The sequence below is a fragment of the Parasteatoda tepidariorum genome, chromosome X1 (genome assembly GCF_043381705.1).
Source record: "Parasteatoda tepidariorum isolate YZ-2023 chromosome X1, CAS_Ptep_4.0, whole genome shotgun sequence".
In the NCBI taxonomy this organism is placed as follows: Eukaryota; Metazoa; Arthropoda; class Arachnida; order Araneae; family Theridiidae; genus Parasteatoda; species Parasteatoda tepidariorum.
Window position 1 is genome coordinate 9,999,831 of NC_092214.1, and position 25,869 is coordinate 10,025,699.

Sequence of the window (25,869 nt, forward strand, 5' to 3'; positions counted from 1 at the left end):
TTAATTTTAAAGTAATAAATCATAATTTAAATCAACACACCCTGGTTATTTTTTAATTGGATGAAAAATACTTTGAATGAAAACTTCATGAATAAACAGAATTTAATATTGTTCTGGGTTATGAAAGGAAAGTTTAAAATTATTTTAAAGTTTCTAATTGTATAATTTGTTTTAGTAAATTCTTTATTTTTGTGTTGTGTAAAAAAAAATATTTTGATTACGTACTTGAAATTGAAGAATTTTATTTTGGACTAAAAGGAAGTATTTTGTGTTTATTCCATTGCAAATGATAGACTTTCCTAAATGTTGGCATGTCTTATATTGAGGCAATTTTTTTTAAAATAAAGAGTTGCTGACAAGTAATTATAGTTAATATTCCAGGTAAAGGCAATCCAGAATCTAATGTTGATGACCTTTCCAAAGAACACAGTGCACTCCTTGATGAGTACAGTAATTCAGTGTTTGACTCACGATGTTTCATATTCAGAACTGATAGTGTTTCTCCTTCAGAACTTAATGGGCCACCAGAAGATGATGTACCATCTCCAGAATGTACTCCTGTTTTAGATAACTCGAAGCATGTAGTATTTAGGGATAATGTTGAACCTGTGCCAAAAAGTCATTTGGGAGATGATGATAGTTTATTTAATAGAAACTCTCCAAATCATGATGGACATGAAAACAGCAATGAGTTATTTTCTTCATTAAATGATTCTCCAGATTTTTGTTCTTTGCCAAATGTTGGTGATGGTATTACTGAAAACTTTCAACTCAATGATAGTGAGATAGATTTAAATCGCTTGTCTAGTGACTCCCCTGTAAGCCCTTCCCACAATATAGATTTAGATACATCTCCATCTGGCTCAGAAAAACTAATAATTCCATCCACCTCTAATTCAAATAGTATTCATTGTATTATTTATCCTGGTACTGATAGCTGTGATCAATTAAAACAGGATGTAAAAGAATTTATTAACTCAATTTATTGGATTCTTGAATCTAAACGCTTAAATCGCTCATTTGAAAAACAGGAAAAAATACCACTTCTGACTACACCTTTTGAAAAAAAGAATTTTGTTGGAATCGACACTGATACAAGGTACGATTTTTATAATTTAAAATTTTGTAAAAAATTTTATGTAAAATCTGTGTTAGTTTTTCAATGTTTGAATTTGTGAGCAAAAATAAAATATAATGTACCTACTTAATTTAAACTGAATCAACAGATTCATTTCAGAATCAAAAAATGGTTGTAAATGGTTTGCTGTTATATTTTTTTAAAAATTATAAGCCATGCTAGAAAATGAGTTGGTGACTGTGTCTTAAGCGAATTATCTAATTCAAATGAAACAAAAGATTATTAAAACAAACATGAAAAGTTTAATCACAAAACAACACATAAAGATTTATAAGAAACAGGTATTGCTATCTATTCCAAATATAAAATAAAAGTATTGCTTTGAAACTATGTAAACATAGCCAGACGTTCAAAACCATCATAAATTCTGGAACACTTATATAGTTGAATATCACAGGATTATGTTTGGCATCACCATAGCTTCCAACTTTCATACATTTTGTTTGAAATTTTTGCTTTCGATTTATTTCTTGGAGTTTTAAATTTAATTTAAAATGATTTTGACCACACCATTGCATTTATATAAGTTATATATAAATGAATTATATATAAATGCATTATATATAAATTAATTATATATAGCTTAATTATATATAAATTAATTATATGTAAGTGAATTATAAAAAGTATGATACCATACCATGATAACCATATGGAATATAACTAACTCTCTTATTAACTAAGAAATATATTTCTGCACATAGCTCTTGAAAGATTATTATTTTAACATATACAGTTACAAGAATCCATTAAGTTTAAGCAATATTAATTGATTTGAAAATTTAAACTTATAACCAATTCTAAAAGTTTACAAAGGCTATCATTGATTAGAAATATTAACTAAATTTAAGCAAAAGTAAGAGAATAATTAGAAATTATATGCACTTGTATGTATGCTTCCTACATAAAATCAACATTAAACAAAAATTAATACAAATATCAATGTTGAATATATGCAATCAATTTAAATCATTAATAACTTCAATATCAGTAGATATTTTGTAAGGTAAATAATGCTATAATAGCTAATTAAATGCATTTTGCTTGAAATGAATATTAAAAGTTATCTAAGTCTTCATTATGTGTTATTTAATAGCAGTTTCATGTTTTAGCACATTATTAGAGGTCTTTAGTGTAACAACTCTCGCTGATTATTCTAGATCAGGAGGAACTTCAAGAACTTTAGCAAGTTTCTATTTTAATAAGGGTAAATTATTATCTTTGAATAGAATCAGATGCCATTTATCTCTTGCTTCCAAATTAGAACGATAGTCATTGAACTACCTTTTCCAAAAGCTTTGCATTAACTGCTGCATGTGCAGCCACCTAAGAGATGATAGTTTTTCTTTCATCAAATTAGGTTTTAAGATCTCTGATGAGTGGCAGCTTACAAAAAAATGACTTTGTGTAAAGGTTGTTAAATCTGAAGGGTCTGTTGAGGTAGAATGAATAGGATGAATAAACCTCAATTTAATTGATCAAAGTGAAATACTCTTGTACTCATTGTTCTTTTTAGATAGAATTTTATGAACTTGATGGCAGATTTTCATGTGAAATGGCAAGAGAATAATAAAATCATTGTATACTTTTTGAGATTGCATAATCCTTAAATTTGTCTCAAGATTTCTGCAGGATTTTCTTCAATTATTACAATAATTATGATTTACAAATTTTGTAGGCCTTAATTATCTCATCATCACTATAAACCTCTGCTGTTTTCCCTCTTCTGGCTTTAATTCTTTGTAGAAAAGTGATGGATATTTCAGTCAATAAATTATAGGCAAATTTCTAAAGGAATTGCTTTCATTGTAAACCAAATCAATATAGCTCTTAGTTGGTTAAACATGTTCTTCTCTTTCTCATTCTGTTAGAGACAGGCCAGTAAAATCTATAACAACTTTAGAAATTGTTCTTGGCAGGGAGATTCTTGGACTAGGTAGATTGGTCATTCATTTAGAACTGCAAGACTTAACACATTTCCATCAGCATCTTATATCAGGGCTCCTATAGGTCAGGGAGAGCAGGGAAAACCTGGAATTGTCAGTGAATTTTATTTAGACTCTAAAAAGTAAGAAATAGTCAGGGAAAGTTGCATTTTTATTTTACAAAAACCTAGAAAATACCCTCATCATACCTTAAAATAACCAGTCTTAAGATTGTCAGTATTATTAATCAGCTGTTGAGATTTGATTTAAATAATTTTAGCATCTAATGCAATTATTGTGTGAGTATTCCACATTTTGGTGAAACTTTTCCATGTATTCATATTCATTCAATGATGATTTTTTTTTGCTTGCAAAATCTAATACTTGACATTACAAATAAAAAACAATTAAAGTTTTCTGATGAAAAATGGCATAGTTTATATAAAATGTGGTTTGAATTTGTATTGAAATTTTCCTGAAATACCTGAAGTCAGGGAATTTTTTTTTTTTAAAATTGAGTGAGAACTTTGTTATATTATCTTTGGCATTTATTATGCAATATGTCTGCCTTATTGAAGATTATAATATTGAAAACTACCGTGCAAATAAATTTCATGATAAAAGTTAATTTTGAATTTAGTAATTTGATGATCATTAGGTAGATTATTGGATATTTCACATTTTCAGCAGGATTAAAATTCCTTAGTCTATTCCGACCCTCACTATACTATTGTCACCTATGAACTGATTTGAAGTTATAATTTTGCTGTTAGCTTTAATTGGTTGAGGTACCTTTAATTGTTTTAATTCACTAGCGAAATGTTTCTGTTGAACTCTTCTTAAAATCTTATTGAAATACTTCAACAAATCTTATTTGCCCCTACATTCCAAAAAGTCACAGATTTCAATATTTTATTGTGTGCGTGATTTAGCTTATCCTGTAGTTAAAGCAGTTATTAAATTAGTATGGATTGATATTTGTACAAACTTAGAAGTTCGAACAGTGAAACCTGTGTAATATGATCATTTGTAGTGCATTGCTAAGCAGGTGGTCAACTGGGATTAGTAATTTTTTTTCTCCTATCATTTTTATCCTGTCGTTTTTATTCCTATCATTTCTTACATTATGTTATTCATGCTGTAATTCAAATTTTGATCTAAAGTTACTGAAATGCTTAAAAAATATGAATGGACAAATTTGGATAAAAGCTGGCTATACTAAAAAAGGAGTTAAACTGATAAAATAATGTCAAACCAAACATTGTTACCTACCATTTTATTTAAATAAATTATGCCCAGAAAACTGAAATCTAAATAAAGAAAAAAATCAATGAGAATGTGAATACCACATATTTTATTGCAAAACAAATCACTAAAAAAAAAAAAACTGCTCACATAAAAAGAGAATAAAATTTTCTAATAAGAAAAGTATGATTTTTAAACTCGATGTACCAAAAGAAATTCACCAAGATTAAGAAGGCATCTGTCTGTATATCAGACGTCATGCTAATTTTTATTTTCAAAAGAGCAGTGATAAAATAATTTCTTTGAAACTTTTACTATCAAATGAATTATTTTTAATTGGAGCATTTAATTTTGAAAATGCCTAGCACTTATTTGTGAAGTGATTTCCTCATAAATGAGAAAAAAAATTACAGCCACTATGTTGAAATGAATGTCTTAGATGTACTAATGTGTATTAAAAAAAACATTAAATCTATGGAATAGCAAACAGAACTGGTTATATGAATGCGCAATTCGATACTCACAGTTCGTTTTAATATTGTGCGAAATTAAAATTTGAAAAATCATTTGGAAATTGGTAACAATAACTGCAAAAAAATAGCCAAAAGTCATTTTAATTTGTGATGAAGTTTGCAAGTTACTTTGAATACATGATTCAAAACTTGAAATAAGTCAAAACTTACTACAATTCTCACAATTTTAAAAACCACATTCATATCTGTAGCAAAAATAACAAAGAGCTAGTGCAAATAATAAGCTGAGATATCCGGCACATATACAGCGATTACTAATATTTTAAATTTATATATCGTAATAATGTATTAAAAAAAATTGGGATTTTTAAAATAAAATGGTAATTTGTAGCAATAATCTCAGAGAAAATATGTAAAACACTACTTTGTTTAATATTGGGAACATAAAAAGCTTAAATGTGTAATTCGAAATGTTTGATTTCTTTTCAAAGGAAAAAAACTATAGTTTTTTATTTTATTCAGGTGCTGCCGTGAACTGCGCGTCGAGAGCAGGTTGTGCACCTCTAGCATAGACTGTAGCAACAAAAACTCTTTGTCTTACTAACTTGTTTGTGCTTGTTACATTATTTCTACAGTATTTCAATCTTAACATTGATATTGAAAAATCTGCATCCTATATATAGGAAATTCATTAATACGTAACTTACTTTTTGGATATGTGATGCACTGTAGTGAGTCAGCTCTGTTTTACATAGATTTGAGGAAATAAAAATTAAAGCTGGTAAAACTTAAAGGGTAATTATTGCAGAACCCTTGTATTGTACCGTACCCAATTTGTTTTTATTTAAGTGCAAAATTTAACTGCAATTTAATAAAAAAAATTTTTTTTATGAAAACTTTATTTTTCCTGTATACTAATATCATTTTATCACAAGATTATTTTATTATTATTTCTTTTATCATTTTATTAAGAAGTTTATTACAAGATTTTCAAATTTTTTTTGTTCAAGAAATCAGAAAAATTGTTTTGTTTTTAGGCTGTATAAAAAAAGGTGCTTAGGTAGAATGAAAAAACACATTGGTGACTTAGCTTTACAATCCGGTTTGCCTTCTGAAGCATTTGCTCATTATATTTCATCAGTTGAATATTTGAAATCTGGTCAAGATTGGCTGTGGCTTGCATCAGCTTATGAAGGACAGTGTGCTGCTTCCATGATAATGATGTTTCCACCTTCTAACAAAGATTTTAAAAGAATATCATCTCTTCCTTTTGGAATTGGTGATTCTAGGTCAAAGAAAAGTAAGTTTTCCACTAAATTATATTTTGATAGAAGGAAAAACTTTTAAATAATTTTATTTATAATTTAAGTTTTATCAGCTTCTTTAATTTTTCTACTATAACAGCATGGAATCTTAGTTCATATTTTTTCATGTTAATTTTCATATGTTTTTTTTAAACATAACATTTTTTAATACTTTTTAAATGAAACAAATCAATATTCTTAGTAATATGAATATTTACTCATTTTTGTTAATTTTGAAAGATTCAAGCACATATTCAATTATCAGTGTTGCCTTGTAACAATAAATATGCAGGGCCCGCACTAAGCCTTTGCCACTCGCCAAATGCGATAAAATTGTAAATTTGGCAAATAAAGTTTTGTTTTGGTGAATGATTTTTTCCTCTGGAAAGAACAATAAATATAAAAAATTGTTAAAATTTGCATTTGGCAAAGACTTTCTAAAATTGGCCAATACTTTTAATATTTGGATAATTTAGGCTAATAATTTTAAATACTTAGCACAGGCTCTAAATATGCACCGAAAGATTCATTGTATACTCGTGTCAGATAAATTTTGTTTACTTTAAATCGACCACAATTAAATATGATTCCCATTTCTTTGGTTATTTTCTCCTCCTTTTGGCCGTCACTGTATTGAGTTCTAGGTTTTAGGTTTTGAATTTTTGTCTTCAATAGTAACCAATGTGAGATAGCCTTTTTACGCATGTATTTTTTTTCTTCACTTTTAAGCACTTTTAGATTTTTTTGCACTTTAAAATCAATTGAAGGATATTTGAATTTTTTAAAAAAAATTAAAAATGTTGTCTGTGATGTGCTGAGAAATTTCAATTCAGAATTTTTTTTTTATAAAACAGAAAGAAAAAAAAAACTTTGTATCAGTGATGATCAATCATCCAAATGATATTCCAACTACAGTTCAACTGATTAAAAGAATTATCCTGGTTTAAATTTAAAAAAAATTTGCCATAATCATTATAAATATCATATATAGACTTCATCATTTATATGATTTTTGTTAAACTTTTTTTTAATTTTTTTTTTTTACAAAAGTTCTATTTTAATCTGAAGAAAAATAGCTTTTTTCCTAACCTCTCACTCACTTGAATTGTTATTGAGATGTTAATTCTTTTTTATATAAGTTGTTTAGAAATAAAAGTATGAACAGTTTTTGCTGCAAGAAAAAAAATTTTTTTTTTTGTTGAACTACCTAGGTCAAATTGATGCAAATTTGTTATTTAATTGCAGCAGGTAGTTTACTTTCATAACAATTTTTTGAGTGACTGAATATAGGGCATTCAAAAGCCTGTCTTATAATTATCATATTCGATCTCTTCAATAAATTCAGTGAAAAAAAATCTGAAATAAAAATAATGAACTATGATGGTAGTTAAAGTGGCAAAAAGAGCAAATAGTTTGTTAACTACTCAGCTCTACTAGCAGATACAACATAATGAAAACAATATTAAACCCTCTACTATAAGTTCAGAAGGAAAGAAAAATGATATGGCATGCAAAGCAAGTGTAAAGAATGCTGCTTAAGACTAAAAGATTCTGCTTAAGGACAAACAAAATAGGAAAAAATATGAATGATTAGCAATTTTTCCAACACATTTTGCAACCAGAATTTTTTTGTTGCCAATTTTGTTTTTTTTAAAATTTCTTTTACATTTTTAACCTATAAAATAAGTATAAATGACTACAGTATCATAATTGCACAATTTTAAGCAGGATTAAAAAATTTCTAAATTTGTCAAATTTTAAAAAACTTTAATAGCTATGCTCGACCAGAAGATATTAACGGATTTTAAAACATTTTGTGCCAAATTTCATATTTTTACATAAGACTTCTTTCCTGCACTATTGTGTTTTGAAAATAAAAACTTAGGTTTTTTTGGCCCACTGTAGCATGTATATCGCAGTATGTAATGTTATATGTGTATGACTTCAATGTTGGAATTTTTGTTTAGCTATTAAGCTTTTTAATTTCTTTGCTCTAATTATTTTAAAATAAGAATATTTTTGCTCTGAGTGTTGTTATGTATTATTTTTTTTTTACGGTATTTAGTTGCTGCTCTCAGTAAAAGTCTTCCACTTGGTGTTGATTCCAAAGATATCAAAACTTTTGGTAAACAAATGCTGAACTATTCTGAATTGTCACAAAAGTATCAAGAAGCTATTCAACATTATCAAAAGGTATAAAGAATAATATAAAAGCGTATTTTCAACTATATTATAGTATTGCTTATTATAAGATATGGTTTTTACACAAATTTCTTAAATTTTAAAATCCATGTTTCTGCACATGGCTTGCAAATTTATCCTCTAGAAAACAAATGGAAAAACTAAATTTGAAGAATTGAAACTAGATTACTTTATACTGAACCACAAGTTTTGGCACTTCTGCTTTTTTTTAAAAAATTATATTCTGACTAGTATATTTTGTCATTTTTTCGATACTTTTAATTCTAAGAATTAAGAAGAATTTTTTTTTCTCCATTTTTGCTGTTTTCATTATAATGCAGCATTTTAACGTAGCATCTCATACTATTAATTTATTATCACTTTTTCCCTGTACTGTAACCAGTAACATAGAAAACTATGATTTTCAGTGTTAAAGTTTTGTTTTAGGAACTAAGAACAATTTGTTTTTTCTGTTTTTCTTTTTAATTAACTTTTCCTTTTATAGGCATTTTTATTATGACACAGCATTTTTTTTAATGAACGTTACTAATAAACTTTATTTTATAGCAAATTTTTTTTCTTCTAAAAATATGGCAATATAAAAACATTTATACTGAGATTTTCTGCATAAGAATTTCATTTAAAAAATTAAGAACGTTTTTTGTTTCTATCTAGCTTTTTTTCTCTTTTTTTTGAAAAAAAAAGTATTTTATAGACATTTTTATTATAACCCGGCAATTTTCAAGAGCATTTGCGTTAGACATAATTCCTTTTTCTTGACTTTTTCTGGTAATTGGAAAACTGAGATGTTCCTTTAAAATTTTCTTTAGAAAATTAAGGTTGATTTTTATTTTCAATGTTTTACTTTTGCATATAATCTTTAGTTTTTATGATAGCATGGCATTTTAAAAAGCGTATCTGATAGGCCTTATTTTTTTAGTTTTGGTTTATGAATAAGTTATGATTCCAGTATTATTTTCTTAAGCTCTTTCAAGTACAGTAGAGAACCATTTATCCGGTATCCAGATAACCGGGAAACCAGAAAACCGGGAAAATTTTTCCCTGTTTACCCAGAGAAACGTCATTTCCTCCGTGACCTTGAAGGCAGGGAAGGGAGGAATGTTTTATTTTCTCCTTTAGGTCGTCAATCAAGCTCAAGGGTGTGGCATGCTGATTTTGTTTTCTGTTTGATGTACGAGGGAGGTAGGGAAAATGCATTGCATGCATATCAGTGAACAGAAGATGAAAGAGAAAAATATATTTATCTATTTGACATCGATTAATAAAAATAAAATCTTTTTCTTCGGAATAAATTCTCATACTTTGAAAGTGGGGTATCATTTGCAAGTTTTTATTGATGTGGAATCACATCTGCTGTAATTAAATATCGTGTTTTTATCAGCAAAAAAATAAAAATAAAAGGAGAATTGTTTATTAATTTAAACATAGGATTATTTTATGAAGCAGATTGCAGTCTTGTTTTTCTGATTCCACTACGTTTGATATTTTTTTCTTTTCACGATAAATTTCGCACTCAATAAATTAATTCTTTTTATTCATAAATTTTATCATAAGGTTTTTTTTTAAAATTCCGTTGATCTTGCCTTGTTCCGGGTTTTAATATTTATGCTAGTGCCTTTTTTAACTATCGTTTCGATTCGATAATTTTCAAGTGTTTTTATTTAGATTAATAAGTTTTCCTTTTATTTTATCGTTTCCCCCGTATAATGGATGGTGTTTTCAGTAGAAATATAAACAATAACAATCTAGAACTGTATGCCTGCTCTGGTTCTGGTTAGAAAGTTTGCTGCTGCTTACTACACGTTATTCTGCGGGGCGATATTTTCAAACGGATAATTTTGTTTTCAATGAAATAAATAAATTAGATGATTTCTGAGCTCAAATCTGCCAAATTTCATAAGATATTAATGTTATTATGTAATTCTGGTGAGTTTGAAGTGAAAATTTGTTTTAGTTATATAGAGATAAATTGTTATAAAAGGTGACATGTTTGCTAGATTTTGAATAACTTGCTTTTTTGGCAGTCTTGATTTGGCCTCGTTCCATAAGTTATTACTGTTTATTCTTGTTGCAAGCTGTGCACCATCTTACGTTAGTGTTAACACTTTTAGCATTGTAAACACAAGTAGTAAGTAATCAAATACATTGTTTGCAAGAATCTCAAAACACAATGATGCCAAATGACTTTAAAATACAACGGAAACAGTAACCTGGAAATTTAGGCGGTACCGAGCTTGCAGCATTCCCTAGTGTAGAAAACACCATCCATTAGGTATGAAATATATTGCATTATTTAACCATTGGTTTTGTTTACATTAGTTAATTTAGGAATTGTAATTACTTTTAAAAAATAAATACGAGAATTTTGCATTTTTTAAACTTGTTTTTCTTGTCTAAACTTGCAAATTTTTTTTATTCTTTTAAAGTTAGGAGTACCTTTCTTTTTTCTCTTACTTTATGCATTACACTTTTTCCTTCTAATTCGGGTCCAATAAAACATCGATTAACGACACTTTTTGGTCGATCCAGAAAACCGGGAAGTTCAGACATCCAGGATAGCGATGGTCCCGAGCATCCCGGATAATTGGTTCTCTACTGTACAAATATTTCCTAAGATAAAAAATAATCAGTAGAATTGTTTGGTCTGACAGATGATCTACGTCATATGTACCTACTACTATTTATGTGACCTACGTACTTTTCGATGTTATTTCCAGTGAAATCTCATTTCTGGAGGAAGGAAAAACCCTTTTATGAATCAAAAAGCTTTTTAGGGAGAATAGTTAAAGTTGTTGTACTTGCCTACTATCTGTTTTGGATGCTTTCAATAATGTTTCTAAGAATAACCATTCTTAATCTTATGAAAAATGAAAAGGGAAAGTTGTTCTTACTGCAATAGTTAACAGAAATAAACGTGTTTCTTAAGGAATGTTATGTGAACAAACTCCTGCTTTGAAATATATATCTTGCAGTATAACTAGATACGTAGTTGAAATTGAGGCAAAAATTTTCAATTTTAAGGAGGAGTTGTATAAAAAACTTTTTGAAAGTTCTAAAGAGTCTTTAGTAGATAACACTGTTAGAGGCTTACAAAAAAACTGCAACAACTGTACCCATAATGTGTTTTTTATGCTAACTAAATATTTATGACAGAAATAGTGAGGGGTTGTGCGTTTGTGATGGCATGGCGATAATTGTTTCAAAGTCAAACATAGAAAACTTTTAGCTGCATATTTTTGAAATCTAAAATATCGTAGTTTGTTTTAGTTTTAATTTTGACAAATATCTATTCATATAACAATAAAAAAGAAGTAAGATTATATTACTTTGATTACATTAAAATAATTAAAATGAAAATTATTTCTTTTTCACTTTTTGTAACAGCCAAAAACTGAAAAAAATTAACTAAGAATGTACAGGCTGAAGGCTTTATTATGCCAATATGTATCTATACACAAGCATTAGACTTAATGATTTTTGTAAAAAGAAAATCAAGCCATCTAAATCATGTTTACCCTGGAATTTTTTAAATATCTATTTCTAGTACCAAGCTGCAGCAATTGTTGAACTGGAGTGTAGCATGAAAGCAGCTAAAGTTCTAGCTGTCCATGAGGTAAGTTATTTGTATATATTTTTACTTTTTGAGCTATTTAAATAAATTTTCTACCTTGTTTTTGTGAGAAATAAGGCAACTTTTATTAATTATACCTATGTTTTTGTTACCTATAAATAAAAATAGAATAAAATTGACAATGAATAAGAATTATTTATGTCATTTTGAAGAAAGGTTGTTTTATTTATTTTATTTCTAGCATTATGTTAGTCTTAGTTATACTTTGTTTTCAATTTTATCTTTCTAAATTTATTACATTATGGACCCTTAAGTATGCTTCCAGCAGAAGCTTAATTAAGTGTTCTTTTCTCTTTTTTGTGTCATGCAGTTTTGTAGTTTTAGTTATCAATCTTTTCACATTGAATTATTTTAATCTTTGTAGTTGATGTAACTTTTGAGTGTAAGAATATAGGGTATAATATCAAGAATGCTAGTGTTTGAAAACAAATAATTTGTATTACTATATTAATTAACAAAATTCTTCTCTAGATATGCTATATAGCATCCATGATTCTGTATATATATATATATATATATCAGTGGCGTGGCTTGGAAATTTTCGGTGGTCATCGCAATTATTTAAGCTTGTGGTGAAAAATTATTAACTCTAAAATGCAATGGTTGAATGTTCAAGAAAGAAACTTTAAATCTTACCTTCACTTATACATGAACTCCAGCCTTCTTGTTTTTGAAGCGAATTTGTTAGTGGTTTTGATGCAGAAGTTTTCTTTCTCCTTTAAAGACATCAACAGTTCCTTTTCAATGGACAACAAGGCCAAATTACTGAGCCTGCCTTCTGTTTGTGAGAACCTCTTGTAGGTATGAATTCTTTTAAGGGCGGAAAAACTCCTTTCTACTGGTGCTATTGTTGCAGGAATGGTCGAAATTAATTTGGAGAGTTTAAAAATTTCAGCGTAAATTTTCTTCTTTCAGAAATTTTATTAGTTTTTGTGGGCATTTGTCGTTAGTGTAGAAGTCCGGTGAAATGCAATCAGTTCATTTTTCAACCCTGTCATATCAAAGGTGTGTGGATATAATTCTCCTAGATTAGTTAAAAGTTGTTCAAGGAAGCCATTTTTTTCTGAAAAATTCTTCAACTGTTTAGGATTTAGTAAGATAAAGAATGCCAATTTTTTCAGAGAAGAAAACCGGCTGCTTAAATGACTAAGTAAATTATCTGTTACTTCATAAAACAGCTTTCTATATCGTTGTTCTAAAGTAACTTTCGTTGTTAGCATGAACTTTTCTTTTTCTTGAATTTTTCGGTAATCCTGCCGCTGAAACAGTTTTTTTCCAAATTACAGGAATATTTAATAATGTCACTCTCATCGCACTTTCTTGCATTCTCCAAGACTTCTTGAAAGTCTCTGATAACATTTAAGCAGGACAATATATTGATACTGTCTGCCTGCAACATTTGAAATGATAAATCTGTTCGGGAAAACAAAGGTGAAAACAGATTTAATAAAAAGGCAGTCTCGAACTTCTTCAAAAACAAGGAGTACCCATTGGCAACACAGCGACCAGGCCCATCCAAGGTATCATCAGAACTTTCATAAATGCTTTTAAAAAAATCAATAATATGTTCACGGTACTGTTCTACCGTAATCACCAGTCTTGAGGTAAAGCACCATCTTGTTGGAGCAAAAGAAGGAATACTTTTTTTAAGTATTCCTGCATTGCAAATGATCGCCTACTAGAATACAATGAAAATTTTGCAATTGTGCTTAGTATTGAAAAGAATTTGTTGCATTCTAAAATATCATTCATGCCCTGAGATAAAACCAAGTTTAATACCTGAGCATAACAGTGCATGAATAGAGCTTTTGGATATATATCTGTAACCTTTTTGTGTAAACTTGACAAATGGCCTGACATTACAGCAGCACCATCGTATGTCTGAGCAACGAATTTATCAGTCAGTTTATATTTACTTACGATTTTCTGTATGTGCTCAAGTAAACCATTAGATGTGCGGCCTGCACTTACATCGGTAAATCCAACAAACCTCTCTGTAACACTGCTGTCTCCCTTCACAACATATCTCGAAACTGTTGAGAGCTGTGACCCTCTTCTAATATCCGACGCTTCATCTAACATTAAAGCTACAAAATCTGCTTCTTCTATTTCTCGTTTAATAGTTTCTATCAGTTCTTCACTAATAATACTAATCAGTTCGTATTTTATATCATTTGAAGTGCCTTTAAAAACTGGAATTTTCAAAATGTTCTGCTAAAACTGGATCATAGAGTCTTAAAAGATTTAAAGTTTCATCATAATTTACTTGATATAAAGAGGAAGTTTTTTCATTGTGCCCTCGGAAGGGTAATTCTTGTTTGGCAAGAAAACATGTCACATCTATGAGTCGTTTTAAAACTTCATGATTTTTCTTAACTTTTTGGTTATGCAAATTGTTATTAACTTTGAGGGTTTTGTCTATACCTTCATCTTTTCCTTGCTTTCCAAAATTATACAGGCCTACTACACACTGAAGATGTGATTCAGAATCCAATGTGTGTGCTTTGTTTGATTTGGTTAATTCATTCAAATTTCTGAAACCACTAAAATTACAAACATTTTTGGATTCGGAAAATAAAAGACAGGGCCAACAAGAAAGTTTGGACAAACTTTCACTGCCACAGAGCCAAGTATGAGAATTATAATTAGAAACTGTAAAGTGTCTGGTATAGTCTCTGCCTCTTTCTTTTACTTTAGACGATAAATTTTTGAGTGATGGACAAGGTCTACCATTTTGGACAATATGCAGTTTTTCCTCAAATCTTTTTCTGGAGTATATATCCGATTCAGCCATGTTCGAATCAGTAAAATGGGCATCAATGGGGAAAAAATTTCAGTTCATTCAATGAAAACACTGAATTATCACATACGAATATTCAATGACGATGCAAAAACATACAAAAAAATAATCAAATCGCCACCTCAATTAATAAAAATATCTTTGACACAGCAAGACACAAAAATCACTGAACAACAAACTCGCCAAACAAACAGAAATATCTAAAAAACACTTGCATGTTGGAAGTTGGCTGTTCTAACTTATGATCTAACTCCCTCCCCAAAACTTTCGATTTACTAACTAAACCATCTCAGTTAAAAAGCAGAATATACAATATAATGAAAGAGAAAAATTAATAAAAAAGTCCTGCAAAATAAAAAAAAGAGAAATTTTAACTGAATAACATTTCATAACAACAGGAAAGTACAACAGATAACGAAACAGCAACGTTGTTCTTGTTAAAATCTAACCCCTTCACTTGAAGAGTGGGAGAGCTTCTTGGTTTCTGTCCAACCGAAGCGCAAAAATCTGCGGTGAATAGCGTACTTTTAGTTGGATAAAAAGATGTGCGGGGTGGGTAGGGACCAGTCACTGAGGCAGGAAAAATAAACGTTATTTGGATGCATTAAAGTTTACAAATTGCGCGAGGTTTCTCTTTGGTTTTTACACATTTCTGACCGGGAATTTTTTTGTTTTTTAAGAAAAATCATATTTTTTAAATTGTACTTAAACTCAAAATACTCTATCTAATTCTCTGAAATATTGCTCTGTCATCGCCGCATCGTGTGATGACCAGACGTCACAATGCCACTGATATATATATATANTTTATCGCACCAACTGGGCCCATCTAATGAAGTCACTTAGTGCTTTGCAGCTGGGTACATAATATAGCCGGGAAGGCAAATTTGTCAATCTCATGACCTTTAGAACGGGAGTTCGAGTCCCAGCGTTGGTGCTGCAACATTTTCTTCACCCCCTTCAGCACATTAAGAGTTTTCAATGCCCATTACCTAACGAAAAGCCTAGCTCAAAAGTCCAGTTGAATTGTCTTTATGATTTTGAAACCATGCTTAACATATATATATATGTATATATGTATATATGTATATATGTATATACATATACATGTATATGCATATATATATGTATATACATGTATGTATATACATATACATACTCTAATATATATATTATTAGAAAATTAGAAATAACTATATATATATTAGAATAGAAAAAAATGCTGAAATTGCCGGATCAAGAATCTGTCAGTGTAGGATATAGAAGATTTTTTTTTATGGAAAAATTTTTTTTTTTCCAGAAAACTTGTGAAAATTTGCTACATTTTCAAAAGTTTGTTGTTTTTTTAAAAAAAATTCAAATTTGTAAGGCTTTTGTGAGGAATCAAGATGGTTCATAAATTTTTTTTAAAAATTCACGTGGGATATACTACTCCATATACAACTTTTATGAGGTAGTGCTTTTCAATTATCGAAAACGTTTTTTTTCCGCTCCACCTTACTCTGCAATTGGCCTAAATATTTACTTTTTCATGCATTGTTAAGAATAAAAAAAAATTTTTTTTTTCTTTTAGCGCCCATGGGTAAGTTTATAACTATTTTCTCATTGAATGAAATTGAATTAAAATTTTTCTACCTTCATGACATTATCTTATTAAAAGGATCTAGTTTTAATATTATGCATTTTAGAATACCTTTTCTTATTGTTGAAAATGATATGATTTTTTTCAGCTATCGTTGGTATGTTCAGTATTATTTTGTTGTAATGTTAACACAATTAATTTATTTAATTCTTCTTCAGCCACAATTTTGTTTTCAATCAGTTTTTCTTCTGTTTGTTTTCACCTAATTATTCATATGAAGTTTTTTTTATTTATTATCATTACTTAAGAAAATTAGCGTAATTAGTTAATGGTTGTTTAGTATTCAAAAAACTTGAATTCTACTGTGTGTAAAAATGATTGCGTGATTGTGCAAACGTGAATGGACTTTATCGTTTATGTACCTTAATATATGTAGTTAATATAAATTATTTTATTAAAATTGTCTTAAAAAGTAAAAACAACTGAAATTCAGTCTCAAACTTTCTTTTAATTATTTATCTATTTTTCATTTGCATAAGACTTAAATATTAATATAGTCATGCAGGTTTGACCAATTTTAATGATTTTATGCTACTAACTTGTTTGTTATTTTTAAAGTTATATTTAATTAATCATAAAAATTTCAACTGTATAATAAAGTTTATAAAAAAAAGGAAAATCGATGGGATGAATATAACTATTTTGTCAGAAGTGTAGAAATTGATAATGCCTGCAATGTTAAAAGCATGCATGTTGACCTAGAAAAAGAACAGACTCTACACACTGCTAATAGCATTAATATTCCAAATATAAAAGAACAGATAGTTCTTGTTAAGTTAAGCAACAATCAGGAGGAGTTAAATAGTGTTGACTTTAATATGGGTATGGTTAATTAAATAGATCTAAATCTGCTTTCATTATAATTATAAAGTATCTAATTTGTATTGGTTCAAAGTTAAATTATAGAATTTTTATTTCATCATAACTAGTGGTGAATTAAATATTTCAAAGAATTATCCCACCCACAAGTAAATTGATAACAAAATAGTTTGGCTATTATTATTTTTTACTCTGATTGTCACCATCCTGTTGTTATGAAGTATTTGGAAATAATTTTTCTTGTTCTATTGCAAGTTATGTTGTGGAATATCCTGTTTCACTACTTGTCTAGAGCTCAAAAATGGAGAAATTTTGATAATAATGTGTTATATAATTAACAGAGTAGTAAAATAACAGATTAATTAACAGAGCAGTAAACAAAAATAACAGAGTAGTAAAAAGTGAAAGGTTTAATACTTTAAATGCGTATTAATTTTATGGTGAAAAAAAAAGAATTTTAATGCTTTATTTTTATTACTTACTTAACTTTTAACTAGCAATCTAAAAAATTATTAAATACATAATTTACTATGTTTTAGCAAGGTATCAGTAATTATATGATGCCGAGTTTCCTTTAAAGAAATTCTAAATAGGCTCTAATTGAAATACAAATCTAATAATTTATCCTTTTTTTATTTTATTAGAATTAATTCAAAAGCTCATCCTTTTGTGAAATGTTCTTTACTATGCTTAGCATAAACTTCTTTTCTTTCATAATGCCATTCATTTTTATTGATCTACAAAGAAAAATATAAAAGAACAAACTTAATTAAAATTCTATAAGATCATTCTGCATCTCTAACACTTTTCACTTTTATTGAAAAGAAATTTTGTAAGATCTATAACCTTTTTGTAAAGTGATTTTTTGAACTTCCAAACTTATTTTAAAATCTATAACTAAATGATTACTATGCAGAATTATAACGGTAGCAGAATAAGAAAGTATGAATATGGACTTCAAATGATCTAAAGAACTCCATATTGAGCTAAAAAGAAAATGTATGATTTTTTTTAAAAATATTTTTTGTAACATTTACCAACAGTTCAGCTTAAATGAGTTCTTGATAATCCAGCATTGCCTGTTAATGAAAAAATATCAATTTATTACATCACTGTTCTGCTAAATTTTTTTAAAAGAATTTGTTGTCAACTTCTAAAAATTTCTGTTGCTTGAACTTTTATGTTTTTTGTTAGTTATTGTATTAAATTGCTTTTTTGTTATACAGTCGAACCTGTTTATTTGAATCTCAGGGGAAAGGTGAAAAATTTGAGATAAAGTGGTTTCGGGTTATACAGGTACTTTAAAGAAATTAAGTTCAATTAAACAATTCTATTAAAAGTGCTCTTTAATTGTTTTTAGTAGAAAAATATAAGCATTTCTTTAAATTGATTATACCACATACATCTATTTACATAACATTTTTTAAACATACATTTAACATTGAAAATTTTTTTTTGAAGATTTTTGACGTATAACCTTATTTGTTTCGATTATTCTTTTAAGGTTAGAAAGAGCGCAAATTCCTCATATCCGACTTTTTCCTGGGATTAAAGAATAGTTTATAAGAATTCTGCAACTTTTTCTACCTCTTATGCATTCACTTTTCGTTCATCAATATGATCTTTACCTTCTTTATCTGATATTCCTTTGACATTATCTATGATTTCCGCATCTGTCAATGTTCCGCATGTTGTCAGGCAGTTGTCCACTAAGAATCTTTCAAATTAATATTAACATTAAATCCATATTTTATTGCATTCCATTCTGGCAAATCTGCACTGTATTTTCAGCATCAACAGTTTCTTCTTCTTTACTGATGCCTTCAACCTCTTGTTCATCACCTTCACAACTATCCTTGAAACCAGTTTTTTAAGACCTCCTTTAGAGAGCTTTTTTCATCGATGGCATCTACAAGTTGGTTTTTTATAGTTCACTTTAAAACTTCTAATTATCCTTTGATCCATTGGTTGCAATTTTGAGATGAAAATGAATTTCTATTCTTAGCTTTCTTAACTATGTTGAAAAGCTAAACTACTTATTAACCCCTCACTTACTGCCAGAATCATTGTATTCCTTTCTAGTTAAGGAAGTTGCAGGGGTAGTGATTGAAATTCCAAGAAACAGCCCCAACCTGTTCATCCCTACTTCCTGTGGGGTCACAAAATTCATATCTGTCTGCAAGTTCTACTGATAAAAATAGTTTTGACATTTGTGCTCGGTTATTAGAAATTCAAGAAACGAAGGTTCTGAAGGGGAAAAAAAAAATTCGACATAAACATGGAAAATACATTAATTTTAGACAGTAAATGTAGGGAATTTCAGAAATTTTGAGATACAGTGATTTTCGAGATAAATAGGTTCGAAATAAACAGGCTCAACTGTATTTGTTATGTGTTGTTCGTTTTAGCTAAAAATTCTAATAATTATTTTTAATGAAAATAATTATTAAAAATTTAGTTTAAAAATATCTTAAATTTTTCAATTAATTAACTGAGTGAACCTCTTAATATAACTTCAATGTTTTTAGAAAAATCTGGAAGCTTCAAAGTTTTTGCAGAATGTGGTGTTTACTTCACTGAATCAAACAGAAGAAGAAAAAGTAATTTTTCTATATTAATAATTTATGGGAAAAATAAAACTTACTCAGTATGAGAACTTGAAAACATTAAATATTGTTTATAAAATCTGTAAACCACAAATGAAAGAGAGATACATTAAGAAATTTTTTTTACTATAACGGAAATATTATATTTTGTCCAATTTAGTAAATAAAATATTACTTCAAAATTTCTGTACTCAAATGTTCTTTTGTATGTACATTGCTCAAAAAGAGCAAACCTTTATAAATTTTGATCTTGTGATGAGATTTTCAAGCATTATGACTCAATCTTGATGGTTTGAGACTTTAGAACATACTTTCTCTGAATAAATATACTTTTGTTGTTGATCCTCAAGACAAGGGGGTGCAGTTGCAATCTGGCAAATATGGTCCCATTAGTTTAAATGGAACAGCAGTCAAAAGTTTGGACCCCTATGCTAATTTCACTTCATGTGTATTTTCCCATTTCAAAGATGTATTTTTATTACATTTTATTTTTCAAGAACAATTTGATTGATTTCCTTCAATGTTTGGAATTTATTATCTAAAATTACGTAGATTAAATAGGGGAAAAAATTTGTGTACATTGCAAACCATTTAAAATTATGCAGATTAAATTGGTGTAAAAATTTGCCTATTTTACAATTCAAACTTTTTTTGATTATTAGTAAACTAAAAAATAAAGAATAGTATATTATTTTGAACTTTTGTTAATTATTATAATTATAAATTATTATAAAAATTAAATAATTTTTAAAATATTTGCTGTAAAAGTTCCCAAGATATTGTATAATGCATAAAAAGTTAAATTAACATTAAGGGCCTGAATTTTTTTTTTTTGTCTGAAATATTGCAACTATGTATTCTGGATTAAAGCTACTCTCATACTTTGAGGATCCAAATCTATTGAAAAATAGTATTAAAAGCAAATAATAAAAAAAAATTGCTATTCTTTTAATGTATTATACTGTTGTAAAGAAACTGATTTTTTTTCAATGATGCCTTGGTAACTTTTCAGTAGCCATTGTTGTAATTATAGTTAAGTAGTCCCAAGTTTTAATGTGTCTCTTAAGAAAAACAATCATCAGTTGTTTTCTTGCATAATGTTTGATTATTTCAATCAATTATTAAACTATGTAATATCATTAGTTACTTTACCACTGCATAGCTGTCATTTTTTACACCAGGTTAAGATTCTTAGTAGTGGTAGCAATATACTAATTGTAAGCAGGAATTATAGTAACTATGCAAACACTTAATATTTTTAAAGAATATTGTTAGGACTTTTATAGGTTTATTTAAATTATTTATATTAAGTGATGTTTATAACCACTATAAATTTACTTTGTTAAACTAAGACATATATACAGTAGAGAGCCAATTATCCGGGATGCTTGGGACCATCGCTATCCCAGATGTCTGAATTTCCCGCTTTTCTGGATCGGCAAAAAAACTTAGTTTATCGATGTTTGTTTCATCGAACCCAAATTACAATGAAAACAAAGTAAAACATTTTAAGAAAAGAAAAGTTCTCTTAAATTAAAAAAAAGAAAAATAACATTTAAAAGAATAGAAAAATGACATTTAATAAAATTTAAAAGTTTTGACAAGAAAAGTAAGTTTAAAAAATAAAAAATTTGCATATATTTATTTTTTAAACTTTTAGCTGACGAAATTTTGATTTCTGATTAAGAAACAACTGTTGGATTTTATAAACAGTCATTACATGAGTTTCCTCAATAAATGATTTCTGTTCCATTCCAGCTATCAGTTCTTTTGATAATTCGATGCATTGTTCATTAGATATGACAGAAACTTGTTCAGCCTCATCTTCGTTGTCACTTTCTTTTTGTTCAGCGCCTGGGTTCAACACCATCTGAATAATTTCGAAATCGGTCATTTCGCTTACAATTGGGACGTCATTATCGATATTAAACCACTCATTAATCTCTGCTTCTGACATAAGGTCCCGCTCTAACCATTTTCGAGCCTATTCCCGGAGCTCATTTTGGAAATCTTTTTCTTTTGAAATTTTTAATCCTTCAAAAGGAGAGTCGTCAACATCTTCTAAAAAAATACAAGTCGGAATTAACTTCCGCCATGCGTGAGTCAGGGATGAGATTTTTCCGCTTTTTAGCGGATTTCCGCTTTTTTCTTTTTTATCTCTTGAATTTCAACTTTTTTTTCAAATCAAAAATTCAGATTTTTCTAAAAATTTCACTTATTTTTCATAAGTATTCCGCTTTTTCAAAAAATTCACCGATTTTCAAAGAGAAACGGAAAATTCAAACTATATAGCTACCAATCCTTTCTCATTTTTACTTATTTTAGCTTGCAGCAGATAAGATTTTCCGAATTTTTTACCCGCCCTCCAGATAGATCCGATTTTTGTAGTTCAAACGAAACTGCTTCTGACAAGCCTTTTAGAGGTCCCAAGCCTGGAATCTGCTAATATCTCGATTCTTATTCACACGATTTTAATATCAAACATAGCTTTTCATATTTGCGTGTTGCGATTCTTATTCACGCGATTTGAATATTGTACGTTGCGATTCTTATTTACGAGATTTAAAAATCCGATATTGTGATTCGTATTTACACCTTTTTAAAAACCTATGTAGCGATTCGTATTCACGAAAGTTTAAAATTCAATGTCTTGATTTGCTCATGCGGTTTATAATATCAAACATTGATTTTCGTATTTATACGTGATTTTAAAATAAGGCATTGGGATTCGCATTCACGCATTCTAAAAATTATGCATCATAATTCTTATTTATGCAATCTAAAAATTACGCATCATGATTCGTATTTACGCGATCTAAAAATTATGAATCGTGATTTGTATTTACGCGTTTTAAAAATTCTATATCCCAGTTTGTATTTTCTCATTTTCAAAATCGTATATCTAGTTTCATATTCATGTGATTTCAAAATCCATAATTGTTATTCATATTCACGCAATTTTAAGATCAACTATCGCGATTCTTGTAAGAAGTAAATTTTTTTTAAAAATTAGTTACTATAAAGGTGACTGTTTTTCTAACGACGATTATTAGTATATGTAAGTGTTACAACATCAGAGAAACTGGAAGGGAATATATTCAAAACTTACATTCTGTGCTTGCAAAGAAGAAAAAATAGGATTTGTCACAAGATGTTTGAAGATGGACTAACGACTAAATATAGCAAACATAAAAGATATAGCAAACAAAAGCAATCACTTAAAAAGGGATTTAATTAAAAAAAAATTTTGGGGGAAAAAGAGTTAATTAACTCATCATCAAAATTTTATTTATAATTGCTGTTATTTATGCTATAAAATGCAAAATTCTTATCAAATAAAAAACAATTATCTAAACAGTTGCTGATTGTCATGTAATTTTTCAAACTAAAATAGCAATTTTTGTATGTTAAGGAGTTACTATATATTTCTACTTCACTGTTATTGATATGTTTCAGAGGGCTCTAGTTAGATTAGACTATAATATGAACATAATGATTCGGTCCATTGTTAAAGTTTTTTTTTCCAATATAATTTAAAAAGTAATATTACTGATATATTTGCTATAAATCACATAACAGTATTTATTAAAAGAAATGAAATATTAATGTATATTCTCAGTAGTTTTAATTTGCTAAACCAGGTAGTTTTTCAAGTAATAATTGTCTCTTATGTGAACTGAGGAAAAATATAATTTCCAGCTTTATTTTTTCAATTGGTAATTTTTATTTTCACTAAATGTTAAGTATCAATGTAATCATTTATATAATAATAGATTAGTACACAATTGTATGTCAACACATTATTTATTACCTTAAACTGTCTGGAATTTATTATTAAAGGGTTGCGCTTGCGTAAAATTTACTATCGTGGAAATTCAGCTTTTTTGCCTTTTGGCTAATCTCATCCCTGGTGAGTTAATGTATCATGGGAAACAAATTCCCATGCTTTCACTGACAACCATATAACATCTTTCACGGTGAATGCTCTCAGAAAATCTTGGATGGATTTTCCTTCATTAGCTGCGTCGATCAGCTTCTTTAAAAACTCAACCTTATTACGGCATTTTAAGTTTCATAAAATGCCTTGATCGAGAGACTATACCAAGGACGTGTAGTTTGGGGGGAGATATTGAATTTCTATATTATTGGCAGTTAAAACGGCTGCAGGTGGTTGTGCCGTACAGTTGTCTAAAAACAAAACAATTTTACAGTCATCGGGCAATCCCATCGATTTGCAATGTTCATGGGATTTAGGCACAAATTCCTTCTGGAACCATTTTGTGAAAAGTTCCTGTGTGATCCAAGCTTTTTTATTAGCCTTTTAAACTACAGGCAAAACTTTAACACCTTTTAATGCCCGGGGATTCTTACTTTTGCCGACAACAGTCAGTTTCAATTTACATGTGCCCGCTGCATTCGCGCAGGCTAATAATGTCAGCCTATCCTTCGCAATTTTAAAACCTCTAGAATTGATTTCATCTGTTGTAGTGTAAGTAGTATCTGGTAGATATTTGTAATAGAGACCCATTTCATCAACTTTAAAAATTTGCTCTAGGGTCAAGTTCTGAGTCTGAACCACATTCAGCACAAAATGTACATAATTCTCAGCGGCTTTTATATCGGCTGAGGCTTTTTCGCCGCAAAATTTTGTTAATCGATTGCCGTTTCTTTCTTTGAATCTGGCAAACCATCTTATGCTGTACTCGAAATTTTTTTTCTATGCCAAGCTCATTATGAAAATTTTTCGCCTGAGCCATAATTATTTGTCTAGTTAAAGGAAAGTTTTCTGATCTTCTCTGTCTTATCCATTCCATTAATACTTTGTTGACATCCTCATTTTTTGCCTGATGCAAAGTCTTTCGATTTTTCATTGCATCTTCTCGCTCTGAATTTGAAAATAGAGCCAGTATTTTTTTCTTTTGACCGTCTTTTCGAAGATCATAAATGGTTTGAGTTACGTTATAAATCTCACTGTGAGATTTTACTGAAGAACCTTCATCTAATTTTTTTAAAATTTCTACTTTCGTTCGATTGTATCGATAAACTCACGCGCTTTCTTTTTTTAGAGGTTGAAATAGACGAAGACGTTTTCTTTCAAGATCACAAAATATACGACATGTGCTATAAAATTCCAAAATTAAAATAAATTCTTCACACACTAAAAAAGATTCTAAGCTTTCGCCTTTTTAACTAATCCTCACACAAGTAGATAAATGATGGATTACTAATGTCAGAGAAGGGGGTGGAACCAATGTCAAATAAATGAAGCTGTGTGTAAAATATGTGCCCATCTGGAAGTGAAGGTCAAGATGTGCAATTATTTTAAACTATTCCTTCTAACAGTAAAGACCAGATGTCCCATGAGTCATCAATTTCACAGAAGGTGGTTGGTAGGGATTAAGACAGGTCAAGTAGTTGTTATATTACATTGTAAAAATAGCAAGATTATCTTATTTATGTTGCGTGCCATTTTAAAACTGATTTGAAAAAAAAAAGCCTAAAATTTAAATGCTAATTAAAATCTAATATATTATTGGAAAGAAAAGCACCAATAAGTTTGTAAAACAAAGCATATTTTTAGCATCTAATATCAGGCCATCTTATAAAGAAACTAACAAATATATAAACAATCCCTATTTTAAGTTGATCCTTATTTATTAAGTTTAATCACAAAAAGAATAAATAACTAAAAAATAATGTATTTTACCAACAGATAGGCAAATAAATAACTAATAAAAATAGATAAACTATAAAAACTTATATTTTTAATCTTTAGGTATAAAATAAATAAATTGTCCCCTGAAGTATTAAAAAAAATTAAATCTTAAGGGAGAACTAATTAATCAATAAATTAATAAGAACAGCTTTTCAACAGTCATCTCCCAAAACAACTAAATTAATGAAATATTCAACATTTTATTTATATTTAAATGAAATTAAAACATATTTAATCAACTGGCAAAAGTTTTTAAAAATAGAAGGGGAAAAAATTATAAAAAATGCAATGTATTTAGATTTTCTATTAAAAAAAATTAAATCATAAATACGATGGATAGATGGAAAAATATAAATTAAGATGGTAAA

General features: G+C 28.5%; 1 protein-coding gene across 2 annotated transcripts in view; it reads left to right on the forward strand.

The window, feature by feature from the left end:
* The window catches only part of LOC107455834 (trafficking protein particle complex subunit brun), a 75,223-nt gene that overhangs the window by 10,515 nt on the left and 38,839 nt on the right, over positions 1-25,869 (forward strand). For both annotated transcript variants that reach the window (XM_016073546.3, XM_071187804.1), the window contains exons 4-8: positions 382-1,099; positions 5,819-6,081; positions 8,151-8,278; positions 11,832-11,900; positions 19,708-19,779. In XM_016073546.3, coding sequence (XP_015929032.1) covers positions 382-1,099; positions 5,819-6,081; positions 8,151-8,278; positions 11,832-11,900; positions 19,708-19,779 — 1,250 coding nt within the window. The remainder of the gene's footprint in view (positions 1-381; positions 1,100-5,818; positions 6,082-8,150; positions 8,279-11,831; positions 11,901-19,707; positions 19,780-25,869) is intronic.